General features: G+C 47.1%; 2 protein-coding genes across 7 annotated transcripts in view; one reads left to right on the top strand and one right to left on the bottom strand.

Moving 5' to 3' along the window:
* KIF3A (kinesin family member 3A) overlaps positions 1-4324 on the bottom strand; it is a 196958-nt gene extending 192634 nt beyond the window's left edge. For 2 of the 6 annotated variants that reach the window (XM_054694411.1, XM_037509355.2), the window contains exon 1: positions 4196-4324. In XM_054694411.1, the coding sequence (XP_054550386.1) occupies positions 4196-4270 (75 nt within the window). In that variant the 5' untranslated portion in view covers positions 4271-4324. Of the gene's footprint in view, positions 1-1712; positions 1859-4195 lie in introns of those variants that run through there. The other 4 variants (XM_054694410.1, XM_054694409.1, XM_037509357.2 and 1 more) reach the window with 3 other exon arrangements.
* A 1253-nt stretch (positions 4325-5577) lies between these two features.
* CCNI2 (cyclin I family member 2) lies at positions 5578-11627 on the top strand. Its single transcript, XM_037508350.2, has 6 exons — positions 5578-6072; positions 6357-6539; positions 7077-7151; positions 8771-8911; positions 9870-10100; positions 10659-11627. The coding sequence occupies exons 1-6, from the start codon at positions 5578-5580 to the stop codon at positions 10719-10721; spliced, it is 1188 nt and encodes a 395-aa protein (XP_037364247.1). The 3' UTR covers positions 10722-11627.
* Positions 11628-12420: the final 793 nt, after the last annotated feature.

Genomic DNA, 12420 nt, shown 5'->3' with positions numbered 1-12420 from the left:
AAAGGTAAGCCATTGTCACTGATAATTGTATTATATCAAAACAACACAGTTCCGGGTCTCCCTGGTGGCGCAGTGGGTTGAGCACAGTGCTGTGAAGCTGTCCACAGCCTCTGCAGCGTGGGTTCGATTCCCGGCTGGCCAGGGAGATACCCACATGGCACGGCAGACCTCTCCTGTCTCTCCCACTGCTCCCCTCAGCAGTGTTTTTAGTCCATCTACCTGTTCTGCTCCCTTCTGCATTAGCACGATTAAGACCGCAGGTGATAACCACAGAGGCTAATGGCATAAAAACCCTGATTAACTTCATTTAACCTACAGCACCCTTCTTTCTCCTCCTGTATCTGGTTACAATTCTACTTCTATTTGCTACTTATTTGATTAAGGTCTGTTTTCCCCTCTTCCTACACCAGAGACTGCAAACAGGTGGTCAAAGGGATGAATTCGGCCCACCAATATCTTTTGTTTCACTCACGGTATTTAAAAATACTTTGAATTTATTGCTAATATTTTTAAAGTGAGAATTTTCACAAAAACGTCTAGACTGACTCTCAAAAGGACAGGATCTGACCAGCCAGCATTCCTACGTGGCAACACTTTACAAGTCGCTGGAATCGACTTCGATCCAATGTAGCCACCCCTGCACTTTATTAACGTTAAGTGTCTTGTCTCTGTAAACAGGTGTGGTTTTCACCTCTGCCCAAGAAGGCAAGCATCTCTCCTCTAACGTTCAAATACCTAGCAGATTTTGTTGACCATTTTCTCTCCAGTGCCTAACATCTTGTTAGTACCCAGTTCTTGTTGCAAGAGTTGATAAATTACTTGAATGCAGTAAGAAGGAACGAATATTGAGCATTTAATGCTAAATGTCAAGCATTGTCCTTCAATGCTTGAAGGACATTATTTCATTTCATTCTACAACAATCCCATGAGGAAAATTTTAGTTATTTGGGAACTACAGGCCCAGAAAGAACAAAAAGTCCGAGGTCTCAATAGCAACAATTAACTGGCTACCACGCAAGCGCTTTCCATGACCCTATAATGGATGTACGACGTCCCCTAATTCAGTGCACCATAACCACCTGCGAAATCCTAAATCACAAACACACCTTTTGTAAATTAATGTTACCTCAATCTAAACAAACCACACAAAAAAAGGGCCAAACATCACCTCCCACTACCCTACCCACACCCCTCACACACAAAGACACCCACGGTTACATTCTGCATTGTAAGCTGAAGAGCCACGGGAGGAATGACAGCTCGAGTCAGGGCCCAGGAGTAGGAGCAGACAGCCCTCACTTCCCAGCCTTCGGGAGCTTGGCTCCGCAGCACAGAAAGCCCCCGGTCGGTGCGGAGCCTGCAAAGCCGACCCTCCGAGGTCGCTCCCAGACGCCCTACCCAGGAGGCAGGGCTGGGCGCAGCGCGCCTCCTCAGGCACAGCGCCTTTCTGTCAGGAGGCGCAGGCCCTGCGGGGTGCAGCAGCGACCCAGGCGGCAGGGCCTGCCCCGGGCCCTCCCAGGGCCGTCTGCACCCTCGCGGGCCCGGGGCCCACCAGTCCTGCTCCCCAACTGCCCGGGCCCGCCCGGCCCGGCCCTGTCCTGTCCCGCCCCATCCCGGCGCCCGCCGGCCCCGCGCCTCCATGGCAACGGCCGCGCCCCGAGCCCGGCCGCCAGGATAAGGAGAAACCCCCGAGGCTGAGGAACTCTTCTCACCGGCATCTTGGCTCCCTCCCGTGCCCGGCGGACGTCCCCGCCCTGGATGCAGGCCAACGACGCCGGGTTCGCGGGAGACGCAGGCCAGAGGTTTCCCAAACGCCGCCTAGGCGCTCTCCAGACTGCGGCTCCTCGGGCGAGAGCACGCTGTGCGCAGGCGCACTCCGAGCCGCCCCGCCCCACCGCCTGGTCGCAGGCGTTCACGCCCTCTTGAGTCACGCCTGCGCAGGGGCTTTCCTAGGCCGTCGCCTAGGACGCCAGACTGAGGCTGCGCCTGCGCAGAACTGCCATTCCGCTGCTTTAGAAATCTGGCCCCTACCCGGGCGGTCGCCACCCGTTTCGAAGAGAAGGTGCTCCTAAATCGCACCACCCATGTTCTGGCACTCGCAACACTCCAGATATTAAAAACAGCATTAGCAGTGATCCCATCTGGAGAGCTAAAGACTTTGCAGACATTACTGCGCGCTTGACTGCTGGCTTGTTTATGACCTGTCTCACCATTAGGTGAGGTCGTGAGGAGTTTTGTTAGTATTCTCAGAAGAATCTCCAGAGCCTAGAATAGGACGCAGAATAGGACCTGGCACGGGATAGGTTTTCAATATATATTTGTTAAAAAACGAATGATCTGTCTTCTTTCCTGTCTCAACCTCTCCCCCTGACCACCACTCTGCCTGGGTGTGTTATAGGCATTTCGAGTTTATCATGCGCAAAATTGAAATATTGATTTCAGCCCCACTATTCTCCAACCCACCACCTCTGCTAAGCACTAAATAAATAAATAAATAAGTACCTCCCTTTAAAATTTCCTTCCCTCATCACAATAAATGTAATCTGAATTCCAACAACTGCTCAGGTTAAAAGCTGCGTTTCTCTCAAGTATTATTATTATTATTATAGAACTGGTTTATTTGTACGCATCCTTGGCCTATCTTAGTCTATTTTCAACACAGAAGTCAATGTGATGTATTAAAACATGAATCACATGTTATCTTTTCTCTGTCCAAACCTTCCAGTGATTTCTCATCTCGGAGTAAAAGTCACAAGTTCTCTTTCCATTTCCTGCAATCTTCCTCTTACTCATTCAGTACCAGCTCCAGCTGGTCTCCTTGATTCATCTGACATTCCAGATATGTTTACAAATTAGCTTGCAAGGGTTTTTGCCCTTGCAGTAGGAGCAGATGAAAATAATGATAAAGCATTTTACTATTCTAAGTGCCTTAATTTTTTTTATTGATTTGCTTCTTTTAATAACCTTTTGAAATAAGCTCACTATTAGTCCTTTTAATAGAAAATATAAGAATAACTACTTTACAGGTAAAGAAAGTGAGGCAAGGGCCATTAAGTAACTTAGGCAAGGTCATTCATATGAGCAGTAAAAAGCCCAAATCAAAACTCAGGCCCCTCTCCTTCTATATATTCATCTGACACCCTCATCTCCTGCAGAAATGTCTGGTTACCTGTGACCTTTTCAGTGAGCCCTAATATGACCTTTATTTAAAATTCTAACCTTCAGTCCCAGTTTTCTTCTCTCCCTCTCCCTACTTTGTATTTTCCATAGTATGTATTATAATGTAGATATCCAGATTCATTCTTCTGCATGTGACTATCCAACTGTTCTGGCACCATTTTTCTGAAAAGACTATGCTTTCCTGAACTAAATTATAATGGCACCCTTGCCAAAAATCAACTGATCATAAACGAGAGGGTTGGTTTCTAGACCTCCAATTCAGTTCTGCTGACCTGTCTATTCTAATGTGAGTTCTATACTATTTTGATTAGTATAAGCTTGTGGTAAGTTTTGAAATCAGGTAGTGTGAGGCCTCTACGTTTGTTTTGGCCATTCTGAATTCCTTGCATTTTTACAGGAATTTCAGAAATACTTTTTCAGTGTTTACAAAAAGGCAGTATATGTTGAATCCATAGATCAATTCAGCAAGTATTACAAATTTCATAATTTAAGACTTCCAAGCCATGAAAATTCTCCATTTATTTAGGTCTTTTTTTTAATTGCTTTTTTTTCAAATATCATTTTTTCAAAATATCATTTTTTCAATGATATTTTGTAGTTTTCTGTATTTTTCTTTTTTGATTATAATCTTATATATTTTATTCTTTTTTATGATTTTGAAAATGGAATTGTTTCCTTAAATTTATTACCAGATGATTGATAATGTATAGAAATAAAATTGGTTTTTGTAGTACATTGGTCTTGTACTCTGCAACTTTCATGAATTTAATATTTCTAATAGTTTAGTGAATTTTCTATATTCAATATTTTATTTAAACACTTTAGGCAGATAATATCATTTGGAACAGAATTCTAGGTTGGCGGAGTGTCCCCCCTTAACACTCTAAATATTTCACTCCACTCTCTTATTCCTTGCATGATCTCTAAAGAGAATTCCAATGTAACTTTATTCTTGCTCCTCTACAGATAAGATATTTTTTACCCTTTTGATTCTTTAAAGATTTTTTTCCCTTACCTTTGATTGTTGCAGTTCAATAAGATATGCCTTGTGTGGCATTTCCCTGCTGGGTGTTCTCTGAGCTTCTGTCATGTGTGGTTTGGTCTCTGATATTACTTGGCAGTATTCTCAGTCATTATCTCTTCAAATATTTCTTAGTTTCTTTCTTCTTCTGATATTCCTATATGTTTTAATGTAAATTTAATGTAATGTAATTTTTAACAAAATATATCTTACATTAAAGTACACCTGGATTAGTATTCACAAGGTGACCATACTTATGTAATCAACATCTAGATCAAGAAACAGAACCTTACCAGTCTTCTGGTACAATACCCTGGGTGTTCCTTTCTAGTCTCTATATACTACCCCTAAGGAAAAGTAAAAGAGTTACTATCTTGGCTCTATTATAGTTTTCCTTGTTTTTATACTTTATTTAAAAGGAATCATAGTGTATGATCTCTTTTGTATTTTTTCCCTATGTTCAATATTGCCTTTGTGAGATTCTTCCATATTCTTGATTAGAACAATAGTCCATTCTTTCTCAATGCACTGTATTGTGCCACAATTTGCTTATCCCATTCAATTGTTGGACATTTTGGTTGTATCCGGCTTCAGGCTATTGAAAATAGTCTTGCTCTGAACATTATGCAGCTGTCTTTTGGTGCACACATGTGCTTTTCTGTTGGGCATATACTTAGGAGTGGAATTGCTGGGATTTCCAGATAATCCATTCGTATTTATTGTCTGTCTTTCCTGACTAAAACGTAAGTTCTGTAGCTATTTTATTCACTGTTATGTTAGGCCTTCAAAAAAATAATGGCTGAAGGATAAAAGCATGCATGAATGAACACCTCCTGAGAGAGCTATTAGTGCTTTTTTAGACAAGAGGTAAGTTAAACTCTTAGAGATGAAGTCAAATGCACTAGATCACCCAGCGAGTCAGGAATTCCACCCCAAACTTGACTGACTAGAAGCACACCCTTGACACTTTGTTTCTTGGTAGTGTGTTCCCCATATTCTTACAGTGAAGTAAGGGTGTAAGACCAGGGATCCTTCTTCAAGACCACTGTGGTCACCAACTGCCCCATCCCAGGCTGGGGAACAGGATTCGAGTGGGTAAGAGGCCCTCCACGGGAGGGGAGTAGGCGTGGAAGGAAAGGCAGGGGTATTGCTGGCCCTCTGAGTGTGCTCTGCCACTCGGGGTCCCAGGTCCTTACCCCTCACCCCAGGACCAAGCAACAAGGAGGCCCACTGCGCCAGGGGCAGCTCCCTGGAGAGGGCTGGGGTTGGGCCTGCCCAGACTGCCCAGCCAGGTGGGCGCCCCAGCTGCAAGTCTTGGGCGCTGGGTTATAAAACCCTGGCTCAGGCTGGGCCCGCCCCAGGGTCCCGCGCTCGCCATGGACTCGCGGGCTCGAGCCTCGCCGCAGCCCTCTACCTCAGGGGAGAGATCCGTCGCGAGTCCTGGCGAACGTCAGGAAGAAAGCCCAGACGAAGCGGCCCTCTGCCTGTTTGCTCCGCCACGCCCCCGGAGCACCTCTGTGCCCGCCGCGGCCGCGAGCGGGGTCCCCGAGGCGCGCCACCCCGCGGCGAGCGGGCGCCCCGCGCCCTCAGGGAGAGGCCCGGCAAGGCCCAGAGCCGGGCTTCGACGCGGGGCGGGCGCGGCTCCCGGCGCGCAGCCGGGGTCGCCACCCTCCCGGGACCACGGCCGCCGGGCGCCCACGGACCCGGCCCAGGGCGGCCGTCTGGAGGCCCACCTGAGGCTGGCTCTCGGCCGCGAGGCGCGTCTGTGGCGGGGCGGCCACCCCCAGGTACCGGCCCCCCGGGCGGGGGCTTCCGGGAGCACCCGCACCCCCTCCCCCAGCGCGCACGCGCCCACCTGCACCTGCGCTCAGGTGAGCCGCACCCTGGCGGCACCTGGCCAGGTGGTCCCGGCTTGAGGCGCGAGGCAGGAGTCACGGGCTTCTTCCCCTAGTAGGTGCTCGGAGGAGGCCCTGTTTTATTTGGGGATTCGGCCTGAAAACAGAAAACCGCTGGGCGTGCTGGTGGGGAGGAGGAGGAAACCTGGGCGTGTGGGGCCTGGGGGGCTGAATTAGGGAGCCCAGGCCAACTAGGGGCCTTTGACCCAGCGGACTCAAGTGAAAAGGCCTGTCACGTCCCCTTCCGTCCTTAAGGGGAGGCTCCCACCACTGCTGGAGAGAGTCTGACCACTCGTGGCCCTCTCCCTCTCCAGCAGGAGATCCGCCATGCCTTCAAGGAAGTTGTGCTGTGGCTCCTGAGGCAGGATAACATCTTTGACTTCTCTGAGGCCACTATTAACTTGGCTCTCACCATCCTCAGCCGCCTCCTGGTTTCCGTAAAAGTAAGGGAGCCTCAGAGGGATGGTGAAATGGAGGGGGAGGAAACTGACCCCTGCTCCCCATTGCTGCCTGAGAGGTGAGCTGTCCCAGATGCTCCAAGTGGCATTCCATGTGGTAGAACTTGCTCCAAGTGGTAGAACTGGTGCTGGAAACTCCACCCTGCCTCTGGCTCTGCTCTGTGACTGCTGGGAATGGACTTGAGGATTCATGAGAGGACCTGGCTGTGGAAGGACTTCTGTGTGGTGACCACGTGGGGTGTACTTATCTGGATCTGTCCAATGTGGCCTAAGGCCAGGTGGGACAGTGGACCCTGCAAAGGTGCCATTTTCTCACGTCCAGTCTTCTTAACAAAGGACTACTGACTCATCATCTGTAGTTCTGAAACCAAGAGCATTTTCATTGGTCCAATCTAAAAATGGCACTAAGTTTTTGAGGAGGAACAGTCTTTAAAATATATATATTTTCTTGAAAAAAAACACGTTTTGTAATTTGTTTCTGGCATTCATAGTCTATTCAAATGTGTTTGCTTCCTACTGCAGGTCAAAGAGAGGCTACTGGAATGTGTCACAATTACTTCCTTGAGACTTGCAGCAAAGGTTCATGAAGAAGATGAGGTATGCATCTCTGGAAGCCCGCTTGGGCTGCCTTTGAAGTATAGGGCTGTAAAAGCAAAGCTTTGGAGTTACCTGAAAAGATTGTGCCCTTGGGAGTGATGGGGATTTTGGAAAAGTCATAAACTTTTCCTTAAGTTTGTCAAATTCGAGGACCCCACAAATGGGGAATTAGAACTGCTGAATTCTCCTGGCCCAGCAAATCCAGAGGCTTGAGCACCTGGCAGATGTATCTGCATTTAGTTCCCACTAAACAGAAGCAGCCACTGTTGAGTTAGGGGAAAAGCCCCTCAAGCCATGTGACCTAATGTTCACCCCAGAAACATTTAAGAATGATTCTTGAGACTTCAGGACTTGGCTGTCAATGAAACAGCTTCTCAGACACTTTTCTCTAAAAGAAGAAGAGCTGCATGCAGGGGCAGCAAAGAAGAGCACATGGGTGCTCCAGGCTTGCTTGAATTTCTCAGCAACCTATGACTTCTTTTCAGGAGAAACTCCTCTGCCAGCACCCTACCCAGCCCTACTTTTCTCCAACATCTCCACCTTTGGGGATCGTGGGATCACTGCCATTCCCATGAGGTATCTGTGTCCACTTCCAAACTTGCAATAAAAATGCTCTTAACCTTCATTTATTAGAATACTTGTACCACCCCATGTTGCTTTTGTCCAACTGAAAAATAATACTTCAAAAAAGTATTTCTGGAGATTATAGTAATTCTTTCTCTAAAAAGGTAGGACCAAGTCTTCAATGCACTTGGTATTTGATTGTTTACTCACAGACAAGCCTTAGTTATCCCTCTGGGGAAAAGATAGTTTATCCAGAACTAAAGGGCCTTCAATCAAGGTTGAAGGGGATGTGCTCACAGCTACAATTTTGCCAAAACCAGGGGAGGTTTTGTATCAGTGAGGCTGATACAAACAGGGAAGCTAAAAGGCAGACTTTTTCTTTTTATGACAAGTGATCGTGGCAGGATGAAGAGCATAGCTTCGGGCCTCCCTGGTGGTGCAGTGGCAGCGCTGTGAAGCTCTCTGCAGCCTTTGAAGCACGGGTTTGATTCCTGGCCGTTCGGGGAGATACCCACATGGCGAGGCAAATATCTCCTGTCTCGCCCGCTTCTCCTGTCTCCCCCGCTGCTCCCCTCAGCAGGGTATTTCGGTCCATCTACCTGTTCTGCTCTCCACTCTGTCTCTGGTGAATCCTCTCACCCTCCCGCTTCTCTGGCCTGTACCCCAGTTCTTATATAAAAATAAATAAATCTTTAAAAAAAAAAAAAGTACAGCTTCAGGAAAGCTTTGGACGAGCTTGCATCTGGACCAGGGAGGTGGCCCAGTTCCAGCCTCCAGAGCTAGGAGAGAGCTGGAGTGCAGTTGGGGATCAAAACCTGATGCAGAGGGTGACCACATGACATTCACTACATGTTGTCACAATGACCCAGGGGTAGCCAAGATCTGTTTGTTTGGTTTGGTTTGGTTTGGTTTCTTTTTCTTTAGGAAGTATTTCCGTGGCAGGTCACTGGAAGCCAACTCTTCTAAGGTTGTGGATGCCCAGCCCCCATGGATAAGAAAACAGAAGCTACCATAACATGATATAGGGCTTTGGCCTTTTTATTTTCTTTTTACAGGTAATTCCACATGTAAAAGACTTCATAAAGCACTATGGCTCTAAGTATACTCCAAGTGAGTTGCTGAGGATGGAGCTGGCTATTTTGGACAAACTGCACTGGGACCTCTATATCGGGACGCCGCTGGACTTCTTAACCATAGTAAGTAGGAGGAGTTTGCAGAGTTTACCCTAGACTCATTTGTGCCTTTGGAACAGCTGTTCACAACACAGGACAGCTAAGCACAGGCGTGCACATATCCCGGCCCATGCACCACAGGGAGGTGACCCACGAGGCTCACGACATACAGAAGAGTGAAAATGTATCTTAAATCCAACACAGTTCCACCAGACTCCCACTTCTAAAGAACATTAAAATAACTTTACAAAGATTTGTAGACGGCACTATTACGGTTAGTTTCTCTTTTAAATACACACTGCAAAAATATTTAACTTTCCATTCTATGAATACTGTACATAAAAAGCTTTCTGCTTTTGCTACACTTTACACACATTCACTTAGCTGTCTTTATTCACCTACACACAATCCTTGTTGAGGCTTTAGACCATATTGATCTGGCACTTAAAAAATATCATATTAGTCTGTACTTGTTTTAGTTGGGGAGTGATGGTCATCCTTCAGGATATGATTCGGTTAGTAAGGCAAAATTATGCAATGTGGAAATGTCATGGGGTTTTGGTCTGTTATGAAGCATGAAGATTAAATCATTGAAGGGCTGTTTCATAGTGAAAATTGGCCACTGTGGCCAACTTGCAGTTTCTTCTCTTGTCTAGTAGATACAAGTAACTTTTCTACCACCTTAATCTTGAATTGTATGCTTCTGTTTTTCAGAATTGAAACATTGTCATCTAGGTACTTTAGGCTCATAACCACCATGTCACAAAGGCAACTGGTTTCTTTCTCTCCAAGGTTGAAGCTCAACTTGGCCACAGACTGGGGATTAAGTCTCAAGTCCCCCGTGGGGATGTGGATGGGAATGGAAAGGATTGGGCAACATTTCATGTTCCCTGATGAAAATTTAAATTGTTTGCACTTTTGGTCATTGATATATGAAAAGTATGGGGTTTTCTGTTCTGACATGAAAAACCACGATCTCCAGTTCCACGCCCTGGTGGTCCTGGACTGGCCCCAAGTGATGGAGCTGCTGCCTCAGAGGAATCCTTCCCTCCACGTCGAATCCCTGACCAGGCAGCTGCAGCACTGTATGGCGGGCCACCAGGTGCTGCAGTTCAAGGGCTCCACACTGGCCTTGGTCATCATCACCTTAGAGTTGGAGAGGCTCATGCCCGACTGGTGTACTCCTATATCTGATCTGCTAAAGAAAGCACAGGTAGATATCAACTTTGCCCCAACCAGGATCTCAGTTTTGCCCTTTAAGCTGACACTCTTGCACCCAAGATGCTTCGGCACATGACCCTTCAGAAAGGTCTGCCTAAGTGCCAGGTTTCCCACACCTGGCATGCCCTTTGGACCTGACTGTGGGCCACATGTTCCCATCACAGGGCTATTTGTGGTGGGTCTCTGCAACAGTGAGAGATTTCTTTCCATGGCAACCCTTTCAGCCAAAAAAGATGGGGAGACATGCCCAGTTCAGGAAGAAGCAATCCTGTGCTTAACATTTCAGACCCCTCACCCTCTATATGAATATATGGTAGCAGGCACTAGGGGGCCAGAATCAATCAGGATGGAGGGGGTGGGATGGAATGAAGAGTTAGAGCAGTGACTATTTTACAGGTTAGAGATGGATGTCCCTGAAATGGAAGGGTTTTAAGCTGGGAGCTTGGACCTTGATGAAGGTGCCCCATGCTAACATTTTGGCACTCAATGGCTCATTCTTTACAATGTAAAATGATTTTGCTTCAGGATAACCACTCTGTTCTAATTGCAGGTCAATATCGAACAGTTTAGCTGCTGCAAGGAACTTGTAAAGCAGCAGCTGAGAAGTTTATAGTCATCCTCCTGCACAACTTCCTATTTCACCTGCCAGCCTCTGCACCCCTACCCCAATGCCCTTCAGAGTGTAATAGTAACTCCTTCCTTGAACCCCTCAAAACTCCAGGCTTTATCAATCCTGTAACAAAAAAAAAGTGGCCCTGGAAGAGCAACTGAAAAAAAAAAAGCAAGTCCTTAGAAGAAAATAAGGGCACAGTCACTAGAGGTAAAGGTAGTCTGACAGATCCCAACCCTGCACCCTCCCTCCCTTGGGCCTGAGACCAGAGAGCATGAATGAAAGCTCCTATTGCAGCTTGACCTTCCTTCCTCACCCAGCAGAGGCTGGTATTGGTCCCTAAGAGAGCTGGAGGCCAGAGGTAGATCATGCATAGGGCTGATGGGCTGGGACTAGTTCTGACAGATCTGTTCTTACTGTTCTATTTTCAAGAGCTAGCCAGATCCTTCCAGTTTCCCAGTCTATATTCCAAGCATAGGCGCAGCACTTCATGGCCCAACAACCCTGCCCGCCACAGCAAAAATGGGACAGTCTCTCCAGATATATTTACACCGACATGGCCATCACTGTGTCTTCTTTACAGAAGGGCTGGCTTATAAAGTATGCTTTAATACACCGTCACTGAATCAAGCTGTAGCATGTTTTTCTTTTGTTATTCTTTAGCAAAGTCATTTATTAGCCCAGCCAAAGGAATTTTTCCAGTAATTAATGGCATAAAAAGGTGACCCCTGTGATGGGGAGGCACATTCTGCGAGCTTTCTGTTGAGATGAGCAGGTTCTGGGATGGAGCCTGCTCCAACCACTGCACAGCTAGGTGGAGGAGGAGGTTGCTAGCTAGCATGGCTGTGAGGGAGACGCCAGCTGCCTCTCTGAAGTTGTGACACTATTGAGCCATTCTCTAAGCAGTGGAGTCCAGCTGGCAGCTCTGCCAGCTGGAACTGTGTGAGTGGGTGCTGGGGATATGAATCACTGAGCCACACACTTAGACATGGTTTGTGAAACCTTTCCACTGTGAACAGTTTGTTGTAAGTGGCTAAGCCATGGGGAGTATGATCTGCTACTAGGTGCAAAGTGGTCAGGGACCAGATATACTACAACTGTTGTCTATACCGAGCAATCAGTACAATTCCAGACGTTTTCTTGATGCATATTTGCTAGTTGCTTTAACCCCTTTCAGCAGTCTGAATCTTGTTACATGTCCTGGATACCATATACTCAGACATTAGAGTCAAGTCTACTTGTAATACCATTGCCTGGATCCTCTCAATAACCATCCTCTAGTCCCACACAGATTGAGGGACAGCATCTGCTCATGGCTATAGCCACCCTGTACCCTCTTCCTTCCACTGCGAGTGGGCACTAAGGTTTGTTGGGCCAGGGTCATACTGAGGACCCACACGAGCTCTGGTTGTCTCTGACAATGAGGAATTGCTGGGTATTTGCACCTCTTAACCAGGCAGTAAACTGAGTCCTGAGTTAATTCAACCAGTCCCAAACTGGCTAAGGCCTTCAGAGCCCTCTTGGTCATGGTTGGGTAGGCCTAGAGGGATTAACTTCCTGGGAAACCAAAATTCTGTATTGCCAAAGCACTACTTTGATATTTTTTAGGCTTGCCCTGAGTCCCAGGGCCCACCTACTGTATCATTTTTCTCCTGAGATTAGAACTCCTGTCCCACCTCAGACCAAGAGATTGAAGAGCTCT

This window comes from Talpa occidentalis, unplaced genomic scaffold (genome assembly GCF_014898055.3).
Source record: "Talpa occidentalis isolate TD23 unplaced genomic scaffold, MPIMG_talOcc4v2.1 talOcc4.13, whole genome shotgun sequence".
In the NCBI taxonomy this organism is placed as follows: Eukaryota; Metazoa; Chordata; class Mammalia; order Eulipotyphla; family Talpidae; genus Talpa; species Talpa occidentalis.
This window is presented reverse-complemented; position numbering and strand designations above follow the sequence as displayed.